The sequence below is a fragment of the Dermacentor andersoni genome, chromosome 7 (genome assembly GCF_023375885.2).
Source record: "Dermacentor andersoni chromosome 7, qqDerAnde1_hic_scaffold, whole genome shotgun sequence".
Taxonomy (NCBI): Eukaryota; Metazoa; Arthropoda; class Arachnida; order Ixodida; family Ixodidae; genus Dermacentor; species Dermacentor andersoni.
In genome coordinates, this window is record NC_092820.1 from 169,244,744 (window position 1) to 169,265,828 (window position 21,085).

The 21,085-nt window shown below is 43.0% G+C and overlaps 2 protein-coding genes across 2 annotated transcripts in view; one reads left to right on the forward strand and one right to left on the reverse strand.

The window, feature by feature from the left end:
• The first annotated feature begins 94 nt into the window (after positions 1-94).
• LOC126533026 (KICSTOR complex protein kaptin-like) lies at positions 95-9,076 on the forward strand. The gene is made up of 13 exons (XM_050180212.3): positions 95-307; positions 704-917; positions 1,013-1,098; positions 2,383-2,470; positions 2,557-2,611; positions 2,700-2,787; positions 2,899-2,969; positions 3,825-3,934; positions 4,649-4,759; positions 5,898-5,985; positions 7,245-7,380; positions 8,305-8,475; positions 8,917-9,076. The coding sequence occupies exons 2-13, from the start codon at positions 704-706 to the stop codon at positions 9,022-9,024; spliced, it is 1,326 nt and encodes a 441-aa protein (XP_050036169.1). The 5' UTR covers positions 95-307; the 3' UTR covers positions 9,025-9,076.
• The window catches only part of Mcm5 (Minichromosome maintenance 5), a 26,030-nt gene continuing 13,957 nt past the window's right edge, over positions 9,013-21,085 (reverse strand). The window contains exons 9-16 of the mRNA XM_050180210.3: positions 20,914-20,982; positions 20,657-20,797; positions 20,284-20,460; positions 18,779-18,894; positions 18,007-18,135; positions 12,067-12,169; positions 10,892-11,059; positions 9,013-9,245 (exon numbers count right to left, since the gene is read on the reverse strand). Of these exons, the coding sequence (XP_050036167.1) occupies positions 9,144-9,245; positions 10,892-11,059; positions 12,067-12,169; positions 18,007-18,135; positions 18,779-18,894; positions 20,284-20,460; positions 20,657-20,797; positions 20,914-20,982 (1,005 nt within the window). The 3' untranslated portion in view covers positions 9,013-9,143. The remainder of the gene's footprint in view (positions 9,246-10,891; positions 11,060-12,066; positions 12,170-18,006; positions 18,136-18,778; positions 18,895-20,283; positions 20,461-20,656; positions 20,798-20,913; positions 20,983-21,085) is intronic.

Consider the following 21,085-nt stretch of genomic DNA (forward strand, 5'->3'; position numbering starts at 1 on the left):
GCTGTTTTGCTAGCGACCTCTGGCAGTCTACCTTTACTATTTGTCTAGTAGGCCGACCATAAACCCATGAACCATCGTAAGCCAAGACAGGCCAAGGCAAGCTCGCTCGCAGTCCAACCAGTGAATAAATAAACAAATTGAATAAACGCAGGAAGCGCGACGTTAGCAGCGGGAAAGTGCGCCGCCCCAAAGCTGTCGGCTAGTAACAAGTCTCTGCGCCCTTCTATGTGATTTCGCGTGACAATCAAGCGACACTCTCACTTGCTTTCCGAAGATATTGAATTAAACAACAAGATTCATTGCTACGGTTTGTAACACCGAATCCCTTGCTTTCTGATACGAATACAACCTGTTATTGTTTCTGTTAAAGACGTTTGATATTCGAACATTGTTTAACTGCGCGAACAAACGGACCACAGAGACAGCATGGGACAAAGACGGGCGCAGCCTTGTCCCATGCCGTCTCTGTGGTCCGTTTGTTCGCGCAGTTAAACAATGTTCGCTAATATGTACCAACTCGCCCAACAACAAGTTCTTCTAAACTACGTTTGATATTCGTTTGACTCCGATGTTATGTCTTCAGAGCTCTCATACATTTCACGACTTTGTAGAACACAGCACTATCAATTGCACGCACGGACCGTTTGTGTTAGTGGCCACAGGATGATAGTGCTGACGATCTCTCTGCGCAATCGTATTTCAGATGTATCCGGACAGGAGAAAAATGAGCGAGGCTCACTTCTCAGGGCTGCCTTCGCAGAGCAACATTTACGGTATGACGACTTTGAACATCGGCGACGCCAACAAGGTGCTAGTGTCTTGCCTTCAGAGAAACGTGTTCTGCATAGAGTACGCCAGGAACAAGAAGAATGCATTGACACCGTCATCCAGAGAAATACACTTCACCTATCTGCCAGGTATTCGCCATATGAAACGAAAATTTATTAATCTCGACAGAGCTTGCCCGCTTCGGAACGCGGTTTTCCAACATGCTATCTTGATATGCTTGCAGAGGGAGCCGACGTGATTGCGATTGATGCATTCAGCAAGTCGGTGCCTGACAACTTGGACATCATCATCGGAATTGCCTTCATCAGGGTAAATGTGGTCTCTGACGTTCATATAACTGTTCGTCGACCACAACAACAAAAATATCCACTAATTAAGCAACAGTAAAACATATGCACATATAGCTGTATTATCCAAGAATCGCTTTAGTCGGTCGTCCACGTTTGCCAAATATTGATGTTTCTCGAACATCGTATCACTTTATTCGTGCAACGACATGCCTTCTGCACATCATATATAAAAATTCGGCATTGAAAGTGATAGCAAAGTTTAGCATTGCATTGAAGCTTCTCAGACGGTGTTCTAAGAATATGAAGAGGGTACATGTTGGCACAGCATGTGAGACTCCATGACACGAGGCAACTGCTGCTGCACATCAAACGCAGCACCTTGGCCGCTGACGGCTGTCTCGCAATGCATACTTGACGAGGAGTGCTGCCACCGGCTTTGCAGGCGTAACGCCTCATTGGTGCACGAAATGAGGCTGAAGGAAAACAGTCGGCATGTATAGCTTGAAGTGTACTGTCCATTGTTAACCTGTCCATTCCGCTCTAGCCACTGTATGCACCACGATGTGGTACATACACGAAGCTGCTGAGCGTCTACACTGCAGCGAGCGTACAGTCGACAAACAATGCCGTATAACTCCCTCACGTGCTGCATGCACAATTGTAGAAGCCAAGATATTGCATCAAAAGCAAAAGCACTGATGAAAATAATGATATTTAAGACATGTCGCATACATCTTGAAACATTTCTGATTGGACCTGCACTAATATGTGTAAAGTGTTTTAGTAAAACGGGTTGGAAGGAGGATGGCTGGGTGTTTGCTATCGGTGTCAGTATGTCGTGATGTAGTGGGTTCGCCTCTTTCATTGTCTTTCAAAATATTCGACGTCAGGGATCTTTCTCATGTGGCTGGATAGGTGCTTTATAAGTACACTAGATTCGAAATAGTTTATGTTCTCTGGATAGGTGCTTTATAAGTACACTAGACTCGAAATAGTTTATGTTCTCCTACCTCACATCCCAATAGATGGTTCTCATGTAGAGTCCACATTATGTGAGCTTGACAAAGCTCACTGAAAAACTAAAACTTCTTAATCTGTTCCACAGCTGTATGCTTTTCATGATTCAGAAGATGCAAGAAATGTGGTGAAACAGAATTTTTGAAGTACAGAAAAAATTGGCACCTCGGGGGAATAATCTGTCTTTATCAAGTTGATGATACACAAACAGCACCTTTGGAGGCTGTGTTTTTGAACAGCACAGCAGCTTGTAGCAACACTTCTAATCAGCTCCTCTTCTTTGTAGCCTGGAGAAAATCAGCTTGCAAGACATTATCTAAACATTTATTCTCAGTCGGAGCCAGGTTGTGGACTAGACCTTGACAGAATTGCACGTAAGCCTGTATAGTGTCCCCTTTGTAAAAACTTTTTGAAGTTGTACACCGGTATTGCACTGATGCACACCCTTTATACCATGCAGAGGGTTGTCAGAGCCTCGAGCTCAACTTCATCCCTTACCAGCTCACACACGCACCGTAAGTTCACAGTGCAGAGTAGCTAGTTTTAAAGCAGCGGTAAAAACTCTCAAGCTCTGTATTTGTTTCATTCTGTTCAACCAACCAGGCTGTTCTCTAACCAAACTGGCCAGAGAAGTGGAGAGTTTGTGTTTCTCCTGTGTGGGAGTGACTCCAGGATACATCTTTTCAGAGAGGTACGTCAATTTCCATGTTCATAGCTCAATGACACAAGTTTGCGTGGAACTTTTCAAACCTTTAGATTTCCGACCATCAAATGACCTTGCTCTTTGTTCACACATATACAGGATATACACCAGACCTACAGTGAGATCCCGGTACAAGACCACTTTCCGGAATTCGGAAATATTCCTGACATGTAAAGTTACAACTGCATTTCATCCCTTGCTATCCGCTATGAGTGGTGTTACTCAAATCTAGCAAACTATAATTCGGTGTGACATACTAATAGGAGCTTTGGTTATGCTCATGAGGGGAAGCTAAATGCCGGGAGCTTCTATCTAAACAAGTAGGAACATAGATTCTGTTCAGCATCCACAGCACTTAAATTTGTGAAGTTTGCTATATTTAAAAGAAAAAGCTTTAATCTAGTGACCGTAGCAAGCAGATTTTGATTTAGGCCGCCAATTTTTAGCAACGATGGGTAAGAAATCGCAAATCTGAATAAAAATAAAAAGACACTTATGTACGAAGTTTCCAAATCTGCAGCATATTAATGAGTAGTGATATCACAATTCCATAAATTGCCCCTATTAAGACATCCAAAGGGGACAAAATTGATGTGCTATACACCGCTCTCAAATATTTTGTAACAAACTCGTATAAGCTGTAATCTCTCATAAGAAATTTGCCCGTTTTAGGTGCTCTAAGGGATGCAGTTTACAGAACTTTGTTATCTGGTTTTAAGGCGGTATTACGGATTTGTAAACTTCATGCATCACATTTGTTTAAACTTACCAATTTTCAACAATTTTTGTAAAAAAGCTGGGGTCCCAACTAAAAATTCTGCTTTCCACAGTTTCTATAGTACTTTCTCTCTCCAGTGCAATACATTTCACTGACGTCAGTCTAATGTTTGTCTAGTAAAAGCATTTCTGTGTTTTACATGTATTTGAATGGGAAAATCAGAGTTGGCCCCTTGTTAAAGCTGCCTATTAACCTAACCAAGGATGCCTAAGTTTTTTTAACGTCTGCTTCATATATGGGAGTCCAGTGTCTTGGCGATGGATCTCAAGTACAAGGAAGAAGACAGCACTCGAATTTCGGCCATTGGTTGCGAGAACGGATTTGTTCAAGTCGCAGTGACTGCACTTAAGAATACTGGTATGCACCAACGATTTCTGTGCAGTCTTTATTTGTTTGTTTATTTTATTCCAGGAGCCTGGATGTGGGACATTACACGTGGGGTCAATGGTGATGTGGCTGTTCATTTAGTAAAGAATTATATTTGTTATTGGGTAGTTGTGAACTGGGAAGAGTTCATTATTCCCACTTAAATATTCACACTATCCTGCAGAGAGCATAAATGTTTGCTTGATTTTGAATTACATTGTGTGTGTTGGGGGCGAGGGGGGTTAGAGGAGGGGAACATGTCCTCAGATTTTGCATAATGGACTCTCCTACTGTTCCACATTTTAGATTTCCTGCATGAAACAAATCTGTTTGAGTGTCTGTAAACATACTTTGTATTATCCCTAAGGCAGGTTTTAAACAAAGAAGAAGAAGAAACAAAGAACTCAACACTGATTTGTGTCCAGCACACCTTTGCATTATCCTGGCTCTGTCATTGCTCGAATTGTGTAAATGCACCCCAACCCAATTTATGGCAAGTAACCACTGGATTGTACTAGGCAGCAAAAGCCATGCATTCAGATTGGGATGTCCAATGCATGAGGGTGGGAGCAATGCATGAGGGAGATGGGAGCTTTTCTGGTGACTACTTTTGCTTGGAGAACAGTACACGATGCACTAAAAAGAATATGATAAAACAGGCATGCAACTTGCTTTTCCTTTCTTTGCTTTTTTTTCCACAAATAGGTGAAATTCAGATTACATCATCGTGGCAAGTTGACTTGGACTCGCCTATCTCTGCCTTGCATCTTTTTGAAGACAGTGCGCATTGGCCATTGCCCGACTATATCAAGCACAGTGAGTTCTGCATGCACTCAATACCACGAAGTTCAACTTTCTCTTTCTTTTTTTTTTTTTTTTTTTCAGTTCAGAGGCATCACTTTTCACGTGCAGTGCAGCTTCTGAGGCAACAGATAGGTGTCAATGACAAATTTTTTAGCGTTATGAGGTAATTTCAGCACGACTTTTCATCCTGTGTAAAAACACTGCTTTCTTACTAGGTGCACCCACATTGGAGAACAAGGAAGGGTCACCTATATTCTAGGGCAAATAATCGGTTCGCTATTCAAGTTACAGTATGTGTGCCAAGGGAAGGGAAATGCAGTCAAGGTTGTCAGAAAATGAGGTGGTGTGATGAGATTAGGAAATTTACAGAAATGATGAAAAGAGATATGGTTGATTCCTCTTTCATATGAATTGGTAGAACATGAAAGTGAAATGTGTCTTTACAGAAACAGTTGCATGTTTGCTTCGTGAACTGCAGTGAGAGGCACATAACTTGTGGGTTGGCGACCGTGTTGCAGGGCCGCTATTTTGTAGCAATGCCTTATTCTATGCTATTCTTATCATCCACCACACACGGCTGCCTGATCCCGTTGATAATGTAGGCAGACCGTCGCTCTGACCACTGGCCAAGCACAAGAAGCCTGAAAAAGCATAGAATCGGAAAAGGCATCGCTACAAAATACCGGCCCAGGTTTGTTTGGCACATGGCTTCCTGCCCTGCTGCCGAGCCGCTTTAGCTAAAGTACGAGCATTTTGGCCCGGCTTTGTGGTGTCTTGGGCAGTCACTTGAGTTATCACGTGTTCAGCTTCAGGAATTCAAGTGGCAGAGTTTGTAGCGTGCGCCGCGAACAAGCGAATGCATTCTGCTTCACGCTGGCGTGTCTCCCGCAGGACCAAAGCGAAGTTCGCCCAGCGACTACTATAATTTTTTATGGTCTACTGAGCAATGTGAACAGACTATCCCAGCAGCATGTACTTCTGGATAACAATACTATTTGTAGACAATGGCAGTTTTATTCAATGTACTGGTGCTGTTGTGCAGGTGCAAATTTTTAAGAGGTAGCCTTATGACAAAGCAGACTTTTTTCACCCAAATATCTCTTAGCAGTGCTCACAAGTCACGGGTTGTAGAACCATCCTCATTTTGCAGCCGAGCTCACCAGCTGCTACAACTCGGGGTCAGCTCTGAAAACGCATCTTCTTGTTTGCCGTGCCCTGATTCCGTCACTTGTTTACAGGTGAGGTTGAACCACTGCAACACTTGAGTGCGGGTTGTTCGTAGTCTCATTGTATCGCACTATAACTTGTCTGCTTCATGCAAGTTGCAGTGCAACCTTTAACTTCTTTTTTTTTAACCCCTTAACCATTTTGGAGGAGTCTCGCTCCTTTAGGCTCTGCTGTCCCTAAAACGGTTATAGCAAGTACAGCTCATACGGGTTCTCTAGATTTAAAGGTGTTTAAAGTAGTTTAGGTAAGAAATTTCGTAATATATCACAAGACTTTTAAGAAGTTAACTGTGACCAGCCCAAAACCTGCAAAGATTTGAGAACAAAAAAGTGTATGCGATAACTTTCATCAAAGTCTTTCATGCTTTTTTGCTTATTTGTAACTGAGGTGTGCGAATAAAGCACACGATAATGTAAGGACAAATATAATGCTGACTGAAAATGAACTATAATAAAAACTTGGAGTGCTAAAAACACAAAGGACGTAGAAAAAGAAACAGGCACCACACGCTGGTGTGTGTTTCTCTTTCTATGTCCTTTTTATTTTTAGCACTCCAAGTTTTTATTATAATGCATTACCAACTAGCCCCCTTATCCATCCTGAAAATGAACATGAATTTGTAAAACTACAGTATGGAATGAGACACCATATTCTTAACTGATTCTCTTTTGATCTCAGTCATTAACAAATATCACTACATGTAATATGCATTAACATTCTCTATTTTGAAGTTTTTCACAGCCAGTTAGACAGGTTCTCACATCAAAAGGCCCCGATAACTACTAAGATTTAACACAGAGCATGGCTCAAGTATTGAGTATCAAAAAAGTAATAGAAGCAACATCAAGACAGGAAAACAGCATTGTGGATTAGAAAGCCAACAGGAGTAGCCAATATTTAATTAAGAGGGAGAAATGAAGTTGGGCAGGCCATGTAATGCACAAGGAAGAAAACCGATGGTCTATTAGAGTTACAGAAAGGGTGCCAAGAGAAGGGACCTGCATTCAAGGATGGCAGAGGACTAGGCGGTGTGATGAAATTAGAAAATTTTGTGACATGGAATGGCGTCGGCTGGTGCAGGCCAGTGATAATTGGAGACCGATGGGAGAGGCTTTCACCCTGCAGTAGATATGAAGTAGGCTAATGATGATCACATCTCAACAGTCGTTTCTGCATAAAAGCTAGATAGACAAGATAAAGCTCAATACCTTTCGCTGTGTTCATTACCTCCTTTTTTTTTTTCTCTCACACTCCTCATTCCTTCCAACAGGGACGTGCTTGACCGAGGCTTAGAGATGCATGCCATGCTACCTTGCAGTGACGATTTTGACTCGGTCGTTTGTGGCTGCATTGCCGACATTGACATGGATGGTGTGAATGAGGTCATTTTGGGAACTTATGGCCAGGTGTGTTTCACATCTTTTGTGTGAGCTGTTCAAGCAAACCGAGTCACTCCGATATGTTTACTACAGCTAGCAATAGCACGCTTGTGTAGAATTAGGTCGTAAGTTATATTACATGCAATGTATGGAGCTTCCCACGTAATAATAATGCTGCAGTCCCAGTCCAGGAAATCACCAAGAGAAGCTCAAACCTGGCACAACTGTTCTGATTGACATCTTCATGCAGAGTAGATGTTGTGCACCGTGCTATCAGGATTGGAGTTGCTCACTAGTAAGCGTGTACCAACTGCAAGGATTCTTACTTTTGTGTGAAAAAGAAATGGAAGTAAAATTTTTTTTTTCTTTTCTAACACTGGATTCTAATAATGAAGGCGTGTGCACTCATTGACATTGTAGGTTTACCTCAAGCTTTGACTTTACATCGATAGTACATAGAGATGTTTTTCCTGTGCAGATGTCTCACATGTGTACCGCAGTATGAAAGGAACAGTGGTAAAGGCGCAATGAACATCCAGAATCAAAGCTGGCCCATTGACCCTTTAGTCCTTGCAGCATCCCTAATGGCAGCTTCTGCTTGCAATCAATTTTTATGATCAGTAAAAGTATCGAAATACTTTGACTTGGCTGATGGCTCCTGTGCTTCAAGTAGCACAGACTCTAGCGGACCTTTTTCTGCAGCTCAAGTAACCAGAAACACATAGCATTGAAGCTGGTTCGTTGACCTCCTTAGCTGCGGTGGCAACCCTTGTCCCTATGCTACTAAATTTTGGCTTAAGTTTTGTAACAAGTAGGAGTATTGAAGGAGTCTGGGCGAAGTGATGGCTTGTGTGCCTCAGGTTTTAAAGAGCTAGCACAACAGACTGTTGCAGTTATGCAAATACCAACTGCCCCGTTCACCCTTTTCGCACATTCCACCTGCTTCTGCAGGAGGTGCTTGTGTACAAGCTGGTATGCCAGCGTTCAGGCAGGGAAGCCTACCAGCTGCTATGGCATCAGACGGTCTCCCATCCTATCCTCTCGATAAAGTACATGGACTTGACCGGAGATGGAATTTGTGAACTGCTAGTGCTGTCCACCAAAGGCCTTCACATTCTGCAGGCAAGTGATGCTTTTATTTTGCATTACGTGCTGATACATGACAATAAAAAAGGAGCACTAGTTACTACTACCAAAGCATTGAATTTGATTCTGTTGTGCCTCCAAGCACTATACAATATTATACTGATGAAACAAAAAGAACTTAATTATCTGTCTGGTTCTAGCATCCATGCAATCTTAGAGCACTGATTCTATTTTCTAAACAAATCAGTTATGCTACTGTGGAAAGCCTTTCCTCTCCAAGTGTTAAGTTTGTAGATGCCTTCAAGAATAAAGCTTTATTACATCCTCATGCATGCATGCATGCATACGTGTCTGAGAATAGTGCAATAAAATAGGAGTGGCTGCTATATTATGAGCCAGTCTTGACACGTGTATTCAGGTTTATAAAATAGTTTCTACATTTATGAACGCTGCAGTCACAGTGTTTTTTGTTTGCAGCATGACCTTCGAGAGACAGCCAGCATCTGCGTAGAAAGAATGGACAAGATTGCGAAGCTTTTGACGTCTCCCAGCACAACAGATGAAGGAGACATCTTGTGTATTTGAGAAATTACTTGGAATTTATTTGTTGTATATAATACAAATATCAAAATTAGAATGTGTATGTACAAAATATACGAGTATACATAGTCTGGCAAGTGGTCTTGTGCGACACTTTGTCCGCATCACTTGATGCGATACAGCATCTTCCGCTGCATGCGGTGCTGGATCTCCCCTCGTCGAATCATGTAGTGGAGCACTTTGTAGATTGCGCGCTCCGGATATTTCTGCACAAGAAAAACATTAGCGATTGAACTTCGAGACCTCTGCCCTCAAAACAACTATGGCTCCTTTTGCAATGAGTCCTGTGTTAGAAGCTTTCAAACATCTTCACACCTTTGGCACAATATAAACTTGACACACTGAGATGATGATTTGTAAGCCAAAGCTATGATTACTAGTTCTGGGGATATTGTTGGCAACACAGAAGAACAGGCAGTGCTTGGAAATTTTATGGTGTCAGCCTTACTGTTACAGGCCATTGCCACACATTGAGCAGGACGCCCAGCAAGACAATAAAAAGGACAGTTGAAGAAGCGCTTGTAGTGTTCTTGGTTTGCCAGTTTGGCTGTAGCCTCTCCCTGTATATACCGTATTTGCTCACATAATGAACACACTTTCTTCCCCAAAATATTTGCAGAAATTTGGGGGTTGCTATCATTATGCGGGGTAAAATGTCGAGCAATTTTTTTTCCACAGCCGCCTCTAAATAGTAGGAGACAGATGGTACAATTTGACGTCGGACGCACCAGCTGTCGTCCTGGCGTGTCGGACGCTGAATCGTACTGTGCACCTCCTACTTTTGTTCCACGCCAAACGCTGGCAGCGAACGCTACGCACCAAGGCAAGCTTTCTGGTTCTTTTTTTGATGGTGTTGTAAGGAACCGAGCGGGCTGCGCTGCTCCTACTAAGACATACTTCGAACAGCAGCTAGAAAAGGGGTTTGTGTTTGAGTTTCCATAACAGAATTATGTTTTCTTGTATATTCAAATTACAATCCAATGCTATCGTGTCTGCAGGTTGTGTGTAACTTGTACTTTACGAATTTTCTGACGCATTTTACGTTGAGAAATTCAATTAGTTCAGTAATGCCTATGAACCATGTAGAGGGCCTGCGTGGTACGGGAGGATTTTTTCATCCATGGGCACCAACACCGAATTTTCCGCGACGCGGGGCCCTTTACTCTAGCATGTTAAAAACCGGTTTGCGACAGTTGTATGCTTCGCCGCACATCCTTACCACGTTTTCTTGAAAAAGAAATCGGGTGCACATTAGACTTCTGCTCTGTTTAAAAGTTCTGATGTTATCTCTGTTTGCTTTCTACTTTGGACATAATGTAAGCGAGAGTGCATTTGATTCGGGGGCATGTTAGAATCAAGAAAATACTGCCAAATGAATCAGCAGTGTGTTTCGACGTTTTTTTTATGCATCTTGTTTAACTTGACCTGGCGAATATGACAAATTTCGCTGGTCCTGTTAAGGTCTAGTTAACAGAAGACGACTGTACTAGCAAAAAAAAAAAGAAGATGGGATGCAGCATGGGATAAATGTTCAGTTTGTTTTAAAGGCACATGCTTGGCATCTATAAGCACAAATTGTTATGAAGCAGAATTGCAAGTCTATTTATATTTACTCTGTACATTCACTCTGTACAGTTGCTAAGCGCTAGCACGTGAACAAACCTGTGTTTTCTTACTAAAGGATCTAATATATATTGCCCCTCCATTTTGATCCTTCTTGCCTCGTTCAATATGTGTTGAAGGTGCTAAGTGACTTGCTGAATAATAACATACTGACAAAAGCAGCTAGCCTCCATCATCAACGTGAACAGGAATTGTTCACAATAGACTGATGAAAAGCTTGTGTGCAAACCTGCTTGAGGAAGTCTTGCACGATGCTGTGTTCCGAGACTTGAGAGCCAATGGCGAAGCGTCGCTTCATTTGGCCTTCAATACGCAGAAGCATTTCGTGCTCTTCTTGTGTTGAGAACCCTTCAGCACCAGAGAGGTCACCGGACAACGCAGCATCCAGCGTTGAAACCTGAAAGAAAATTGTTAAATAATGGTGAGTTCATCTGACATGAACACACCAGATATTTAAATTTTGAGAGTGACGAGGATACAGAATGTAGATACATCCCAATCTTAACTCAAACTAGGACGTTAATGAGGCTTTTATAGCATAAGAAATTAAAAAAAAAGGTTATTGTGGTTTGGGACAATGCCCTGGATGCAATGTGCAGATCGCCATACAACTTATAACGGACCTTTCTCACAGAATTATTACAGTCCGTTGTAACGAGTGTCGACTGTACTAGCTTAGAGACATGAAAGGGACACTAAAGGCAAATATTAAGTCAAGCTAAAGGGATAGATGGATGCTCGCGGATGCCTTAGGCATCAATATTATCGCAAACAAAGTTTTAGTAATAGAAAAATTTACCGTATTTACTCACATAATGAACGCACTCGTGTAATGAACGCAGCCCCCACTTTTCCAATCGATAAGTGTTTTTTTTTTTTTTTTTTTCTCGCATAATGATTACACCCTGAATTTGCTGCTGTGAATTAGGAAACACACAGTACGATTCAGTGTCTAATATGTCTTTTGGCGGCTGTGATTGTCTCCGATGCTGTGTCGGACGCCGAATCATACCATGTCTCCTACTTTCATTGCAATAGCAATTATATGAATGCTCCAGGTGCATTTTTGCTGTCGTTGACATTTTGCAGTCCATGTTGACTTCACATTTGCCTTTAGTGTCCCTTTAAACACTACCAATCCAAACAAATTTATTGACTCTTCAAACACTTAGTAGTTGTAATCGTGCGAAGCAGACAGAAAAGAAATAAAGAATAGTTCAACCCAAAAAGAACAACAGCAGAAACTACAGCAACATTCCCAGTCAAGTCAATGGTCAAGCAAAGCAAGGTTGAGCCCGTCCTTGTCGCGGTATACTAGACTGCTCCCTTGGTTAATGTTCGTAAGCAACTCTCCGAGCTTCACACTGTTATATTGACAGTCCTACATTTCTTGCCACTACGTACCTGGAAGAGGCGCAGTGCCTCGTCAACATGCCACTCGGTAGCAAATGGCTGCAACTGCATCTTGGCCAGGGATTCAGCGATACGCACAATAGCCTCCAGCTGCCTGCAGAGGTGAACACAAACCATATACGCATTTAGTTTACTATCAGTAGAACTTGAGTGGATTCAGAATTGGGTGGAAGTGCGAACTATTGTAGCATGCTGGCATATTGCAAAAGTCTCGCCGTTGCAGTGACATATCAGCACTGAGAGCCAAGAAGTTGTTTTTTGTCACTTTAACCGAAAAAGTATGAAGTTACAATACAAGCCTTTACAGTCAAACCTTTTTATAACAAACTCTACAGTTCTGTGAAAAGTGGTTGTTGTATCAGTAGTTCATTCTATATGCGCTCTCACTTCAACACGCGCAAAAATTGAGGACACTGTGGTTGGCATCAGCAGTTACAATAGTTGTGTTCTTTAATTGCTTTGGCCGAAAAAGTGATACGTTCGAAAAGTAGAATGCCATCGTGAACAATTATTCGAGAACTATGCAAAAAGAAGTGTTGCTGCCATAGCTTCGAAGGTAGGGTGCCTTGGTATTGAGGCACCCTATCTATCTATCTATAGAATGAGGAAACGTAAATGACAACCCTTTGCACTGTGCTGCCTCTGGAAACGAGCCAAGAAAATGAGTGACTTTCATCGCAGCTTCTGAAATCCACGCACAGTGCTTGCTCATCTTTGAGGTTGTACAGTAAACAACTCATTGTTCGGCACCGATCATGCTTGATTATCTGGACATCCCCACGGCACCCACACTAGCCCTGAAACACTTTTTTAACTAATCATGGAATGGCTTCCCTGTCAAAGGGTGTCATCTCATGAATGCCGTGCCATAAAAATGTTTCTAATTCTTCAGCCATAAGGAGTTATCGTACTGATAGCTGGCTTTCTCTCTTTTTGTCTTCACTAGCATGCCTGAAGCTACACAATGGAGAAGCCAAGAGGGCAAAGCCCCAGTCAGAAGTTGAGTGTTGCAGAGGCAAAAACCTCATCACGTCAGCTCACGGCAGCCGTGGTAGATTACGTTACTCAGCACACCGGGGTGCCACCTCGGAGGCCACGTGCAGCTGGCACAGCTATGTGCAGTCCAAGGATGAAATGATTTTTCTATCTTTTAGAGATAACAGACATATATATTTTTCATTTATTCAACTCAACATTAACAATTTTGTATTACTGAGAATGCTCTCGCGATCACTGAATTAGCCAGCAGCATCGGTGGGCCAGCTGTTTTCGATGACACTGCACGATGGCATTGCAGAAGTGAAAGCAAGTGATGTTGCGCTCTTTTTGATGTAAGACTGTAAATTCCCTGCTGTATGCAGTACAGTAATATTTGGCTTACATGTTCACAGCAGCCTCTACGACAGATCGGCAATGCCTTCTTACTATGGTCAAAAAGCGTTTTGGGCCCCTTCATTATGTATAAGGATGACCGAAATTTTGGACACCTTACATTGCGATAATTTAAACTCTGCCTGTATGACCGTGTGCTAATATGGCTACCGAGCCAAGCAGAAATAGCGATATTCTCGTTTTGAGACATCACCGGCATGGTCGTCAGCCATGTTGCCAGTGCTCTGCAAAACCGAAACTAGTAAACCTTAGTCAATAGAGTAGTCGTCAATGAGCATTCAGTGCATGCATTGACTGTACTTTCGTCTATCTGTAGGGACAGCACGACAATGGTCGAGAGATGGACAGGATATTGTAGTGATGCCTTCCATTCGATTCCATGCCACTCTTATTATCCACTGTTCATGGACGGCTGATTCCATTGATAACACATGCAGAGACAAAGCGTGAAAAGGGATAGCATAAAATGCGTTGTAAAAAAATCGTCACCACGGAATGTCTAGGACAAGGGCAAGCATGTGTGTGTGCAGCGACACTCATTGACAAACTTGAGTCGTATTCATGAACGATCACTTTCGAAAGATAATTCTGTTTTCACGTGACTAGCACCGGATGTGTCTGGGGGTGGCAGCATTTCCACACAGTGATAAAATAGCACGCTTGGCACTGTGGAAACAATGTCGTCGCTCCAGATGCCAATGCATTTTGCATTATATAGTCGCCCGAAATTAAAAGTACAGTAAAACCTCGTTAAACCGCACCCGCTTAAACAGTAGTTTCGTTTTAAAAGTAGTAAAGTCAAATCCAGACGTTTTGGCGATCCCTGTCAAATCCAAATTATCGGTCGGCCATTGTATCTTCCCCACAGTTGGACTGTAGCGGGGCACGCCGGTGCTTGCCCAGTTAGGTTGCACTTTTATGCTTCGAAACTTTGTGTACGTTCTCTTTTTGCCATGACAGGATTTCAAGTGTTCATTACATGTGGCCACAGTTCATATCGGTGGAGTTGAAAAATCATAAATGCACTAAAATGTGGCAGTAAGAATAACCAACGAACTGTCATACTTGCAACTGTTATAAGTAGACTTTACTGTATAACCATAGCTCTTTATGGCCAATACATACAACGAATACACCCTGAGGCAAGAAGGTGATGTGTCAACAAGAGTAAATTATCTGGCTGCAGCACTACATGCATACAATAGGGCATGGCGGCAGATGAAAAGAACAGACGAGCGGTACAAGGGTGAGCCCCACCTGCCTTCTTACAACACGTACAAACTTTAGTCAAGCCTCCCACACTGCTCGATGAAATGACGGTACTACATGCTTATATAAATTAGCACTAAAAGACAAAACACATAGAAAGAAAGGTGAACACAAGTGCTTTTCTTTTTACAGTGGCGCTGTCTATGGCTAGGATGCCAGGATTTCTTCGTGGCGTAACGTCAACAGAAAACTATCACAATCTATGGCTCATACTCCCGTAAGGAAGAGGCTACAAGCGCTTGGCAAATTGAAGCGAACAGTGCATATATTCTTTGGAATCATGCATACAACATACAGAACAGCATATGTTTCAGTAAAGAACACGCTCAAAACAAACATCCGAACCACATATTTGATGATAAGGTGTTCGTGTGCCTACATGCAATGCGAAGCACACAGCACTCCCTGCATACGTTTCCCAGTAAAGATTACTGTTATGCAATCTGGCACGGCGGCAACAGCAGCTTGATTGTAGCATACAAAGCAAGGTGTGACATAACTAAATTTCCTTACATAAAAGAAGAACCCGTCTAGCAACTGATTTGTGTTGTTACAGTGCTATGGGAAGGCCATGTATAGTGAGGACTCCCAAAGAGCAGTGTGCCTACTAGGTGCGGCGAATTTCTCTTCTCCCTGGTCCACTCTTTGCAGGTGTGCGAGGTAGCAGCGCAAGCCAAGTTGCAGTCCGTCAAAACTTCTTAGGCTAATAATTAGGTAAAGTACATATGAATGTCGCCACGTGAGTAATTTCAGCCTACATCACAATGTGTACTCGTTCTAGTTGTCGTTTACAGCTTTGCTGTCCAACTGCCTTCATGGTATGGATTAGAGATCGTTTTTTTTTTTATGTGTTACATTTCATATATGGAGGAACGAAACAAGATAGGAGAGGCCCTGATGTCACGTTTCTGTAGCTGGAAATGCAGCCATGTTGGTGTGCAATCTCCCTTTACGCCTCCAATCAGCTCGACAGAGCAGACAGGCGCAAGTTTTGAACTTGCATTGCTATGAGCCACCGGAGGTGTGTGCAGTTTTGAACTTGCATTGCTATGAGCCACCGGAAGTGTGTGCTGTCGACGCGCGTCAAAACGAAGCCTATGAAACTTCTGTTGCAGTTTCAGTGAAGCAGATGCTCTCCTGTGCGTTCCCATGGTACATTGAAGACGACGACAAAGACACGTGCCATTGTCGCTTGAGTGTCTGTTGCTGACTGACACACATACACAGACAGACCCACAACACAACTTCCAAATTTAAACAGCACACTCCAATGTCAGCTTGTCTCACGAACAGGATGTACTGCGGGAAAGGCGGGCCAAAAAGGTTATCTCACTTTTCAGAGGCCGAGAGCAGCAGCGAGAGCGTCGGGAACGCAGTTGCTATAAAACGTTGATGATTGGCACACCAGCCTTACTGCTCCTTTGCGAAAAACGCTACATGACTTCCGCCACACTCTCTTCAACTGATGTGGGTGAGCCGGGGCCTTTCCTATGCTTTCCATAATTTCACTGAACAAATTTAACTGAAAAATTACCATAAGAACCCATGTATAGTCCGAGGTATTTTGCAGATTTTGCCATGCGAAATTTCCGCCTCATACTATATGCAGATTCCAACATTTTCAGCCCAAATTCGCAGTTCTGATTTCGACATTACTCAGTGCTATGATCGTCAGGTTCTTGCGCCATCATCAGGTGCTATTGTAACCATGCTGACTTCGCATGATGCAAGTACCTCGAAAGCAGTATTCGGCTACTTTTCAAGGAAAAATGATCGTAGCTGCCGAAACCATCGACAATTGTGCTGCAGGGTGGCAGTTTGGTGTCAACAAGCACAGCATTCACGGTTGGAGGAAGCAAAAGGAAGCCCTCTTTGTGTGCAGCTGCCTGAGAAGAAGTTACCGGGGACCGAAGAATGGAGTGTTTCCTGAAGTTGAACTGGACCCGACACTTCATTCAAGAGCAACGAGCTACGCACCTCAATGCCAACATTGAGCTGCTGCAAGCAAAGGCAAGAGAGATCGTTAGAGGAAAGGTATTCCACGGACAGACTTCAAGGCAAGTAAGCACTGGGCATATCGTTTTATGTGGAGTGCTGGATTTTCTTTACGTCAGCGCACATCGATATTGCAGAAGCTGCCAGAAAGCTACGAAGAGCTCTTCCGCATCACATAATTTCGCTGTGAAAGTTTGTTAACATTCAGCTAGACCAGATCAGCAATGATCAAGCGCCAGTATATTTGGAGATGCCCTCGGCACTAACGGTGCAGCAAAAAGGCTGCAGGCAAGTTTCTTTTAGGTCGAGTAGAAACAAGAAGACGCAGGCAATCGTAATGTTGTCCTGCATGGCAGACGGTCGCAAGCTACCACCCAACGTGGTGTTCAAATGGAAGATTCTGCCGAAAGGAGACAAGTTACCCAAAAGAATTGTCATCCACTGTCAAGAAAAAGGGTGGATGGATGAAGCACTTGTGCTTGATTGGATAAAGTCTGTGTGGTGTCGGCAGCTCGGAGCACTGCTGGAGCTCCTATCACTACTTGCCCTGGCCATGGGTCTTTACGGTATGCAAGACTGACTACCACAACAGTTAGTCCTCCTGATGCTCATACATGAGCAGACACGGAATCCCATAAGTCCCAGCTGCCCTTTTCTCCCTGGTAGCTTTTCGGATCAGTAAAGTCATTTACAACAACTCGCACCTACGCTGACCAAGACTGAGGCACTTCATGCCGAAAATGATGACGGTGGGTCACATTACATGCTGTACCATTCACGTTTGTAATTGGCATTTTCGTTTATCCTGTTCTTTGGTCTTGATAGTCAGAAGCTAGTTAAAAGAATTCATAGTTTAATTTGCATCCCAATGTCCAAATAAAACACAAACTAGAGTAGTGGTGACATAACAGGATAAGACTTCAGCCAGGTAATTGTTCCACCTGTAGTGCCTCTTTCAAGGTTTACAGTTTGTCACTAAGTTTGAGAGTCCACTGTTGCAAATAAACACAAGTAGAAGGCAAACAATTTCTTGGGGAAACTGAACTAAGCAAGGCAAACAACTTTCCCCGTAAATATAAACTTTTTTTTTTCTTGCATAGCTATTGCCGTCGTGTCAATGCACACATTGCATGTTAGTAAAAAGGTAAAAAAAAGGATAAAAAGAGGAAATGACCATGGATAATGCTTTAGCAATAAACTTCCCCCAATTGTAAGAGCCTCCTTAGGACAGCTGATTGTAATAAGGTGAAGCTGTAGAGAGCATGCTGACAATACCTGACGGTGATGGGTATGCTTGACTTTTTGACAGACTCCTGCTCATGTTCACGAGTTCCATTTCGCATCATGACATAGCGATTCTTGAGCTTCTCGGCGGCAGCAGCAGACAGCCTTGGCCCACACTTACTGCAAGAGTCAAGTATTGCAACTGTAACTTTGCTTCTTGAGATAGGGCTATAGAAAATCAAATCAGTCATTCGTGACCAAGATTACAAATGGCTCGCATGCTTCACATGAGCACTATTACTACACAGGATCATGCAAGACGAACAAGAGCTAAACACAAGGCAAAGCTGAACAACATTACGATGACCACTTGGACAAAAGAACACATTTGCAACTTGCAACAGAAGCGCGAGATGGGCTCTAACGCAATAAAGAAACAACAGATGCTATGCCCTGTATACTCTTTACAGTCTGTGGGTACATCATTGCACTTCTTCCTCTATCAAAGAGAAGTCGTTGGCATAATGTTTAGCAAGATGTAGTGCGCAGATGTTCAGTACCTTGCCATCTCTGAAACTGCCAAAATTTGTAAGAATTTCAGCCGATTCACTTGCATTTGCAAGACAACTTTTTTTCCCAGAAATGTGGCGCTGCGGCCGCCATATTGAAACATAAACTGAATCTATCAGCCTCGCATATAACGCGGGGAGGCTATGCATTCTGGGAAAAAACCTCTCCCTATATTTGAATAACTACAACAACCTACAGATTCAAAGTAGACATTGGTTTAGCTATTCAAAAAAGCCAGAGCAAAAAGACTTACTCTCGGCAGAAGGAGATGTACTTCTTGAGCGTGCTCAAGCTCAGCTCGCCTTCCTGCGTCTTTTCGGCAGTTGGCTCAGCGTTCATGTGGATACCAATCACGTGCTTGGCAAGTGCCTACAGTCATTCAAGAGAAAAAACACGGTTTGTGAGCGCGACTGATGCAATGAAGATTTAAAATTTTTTTTAGAAGTGGGAGCAAGAAATAAATATTTATGTCGTGGGAAATTAATACAATAACAGCCATGATGACAGAACGTCTATGCTGTGAGGAAGGCTTTTCATAAGCCAAAAGTGCTGATCACTTATGACAAGCTGAGGTCATCAAAGGGAAGGAAGTAACAGCACAAAATGTTTGCCTAGATTGTTTCTTTTTCTTTGTTAGATAGCTGTCTACTCCGCAATCACAGTATGAGACCTCAATTCTTTGTACACGCAACAAATCACGATTTTTACTCGTATTTAATTCTCACCCCTATGTAGCTCCAATTTTCATAGTATGTTGAGGAGCCCTTGAAACCAAGCCCTAGGTTAAGAAGCCGCACTGCATTTGGTGCATGTATTGAACAATATATATATATATATATTTTTTTACAGCACCTAATTTGAAACGATGCATAACATTCACCAGTCAGCTGCTGGTATTTTATTGCACCTTTATTTGCTATTTCAGGTTTTCACACTCCCGAAAGCGTCGCATGTCTTGCGCATTTCATGCATTTGTCAAAGGCAAAATCAAGCCACCATCTTCTGGTAAGTGTTCATAGCTTGCTGTCCCGCCAATCAACTTCCCTGAGAGGCTGTTGATCAACTTCAGCAACAAGATTGTCAAAGCCCACAAAACAAGTGTTTGGAGCATTGACGCAGAAACTAAGGGAACCTATCTTGAAATCGCAACCATCAAAATGTACAAACAAGTAAGCGAAATGAGTGCTGTGGCGGCTCTACTGACACCCGCGTCGATAGCATGTCCCAAGTCCTAACCGATGCCAATGTCATATGGCTGCTTCGAGGCTCTGACACAGGCTGCGTTGCTCGCTGTTCAGAACTCTGTACATATCGGATGGGTATAAACATTGACCGATTCGCGCCAAGTTAATTGTCTTTGCCTTCACTAAAGTAAAGAAGTTTTGCAAGGTTGGAGAAACCGAAACTGATGCTGAGCTCACCCGGGCTACATTGTGTATGAATACAGTCTTATGCAGAAACTCTGCCCCCATAGCTTTCACTTCATAGCCAAGCAAAGTTGCCCACAAATATAGTACCGGTTGTGTTGGCATCGATGGGCAACAGCATTCTGCTGACACAGTGGCTACGACACACTGTCGTCACACAGTGCCAAGGTTGCTGTCACCCATCATTGCTTATGCATACTGTGTTAGTCACATAAAATCTCACTAAAGTGATTGTGTCCCCAAAAGTGAACTGAGAATACTGGCCCTGGTATGAGTATGGCCAAACTGCAAGCAACAAAAGTAACAGCAGATGTGCAGGAAATAGACATACAGAGTCTTTCTTCTCATCATGGACGTCCTTCACGATGAAGATCATGTCAAAACGAGAAAGGATGGTGGGCATAAAGTCGATGTTCTCGTTTGCTTTCAAGTCGTCCCAGCGGCCAAACACGCTGTTGGCTGCCGCGAGCACCGAGCAGCGAGAATTAAGGGTTGTTGTAATGCCAGCCTGTAAAGCAAAGGCAAGTATCGCGTTCACTATGTGCAATATCTGACAATGACAGAGAAAGTAAATATGAAGTAGCAAAAGTAGCAAATACTACATCAAGTGCCAAGAGTCTGAAGTGCAGGCTCTCACGCTCAGTGCTAAAATTTAGACCTGTAAGATTTTGTTCAATTAGGCTTAAGTCTGAAGCACTGCTGACCTTGGCTATGGAGATGGTCTGTTGCTCCATGGCTTCGTGAATGGCCACTCGGTCATCCTCTCGCATTTTGTCAAACTCGTCGATGCAGACAACACCCCCGTCTGCCAACACCATGGCACCACCTTCCATGACAAAGTTCCGCTGCAGCAAAAACATCCACCATTCACCATGATTTACCATGCTGTGCACTGCAAATGTCTGACAAGCGAATAGCCATGCAACTGGCTGGCAAAAAAAGGTGGGCTTTTATTACTTACAGTAGCTGGGTCCCTGATGACCGAAGCTGTCAGACCAGCAGCACTGCTACCTTTGCCAGAAGTGTACACCTGCATGAGCATCATGAGGCAGTGTAGACTTGGCACAATGACCGTCACTTCGCATTCCTGGGTGAACTGCCCTGCAAGCTGCTACACTACAGTCGATACCTGG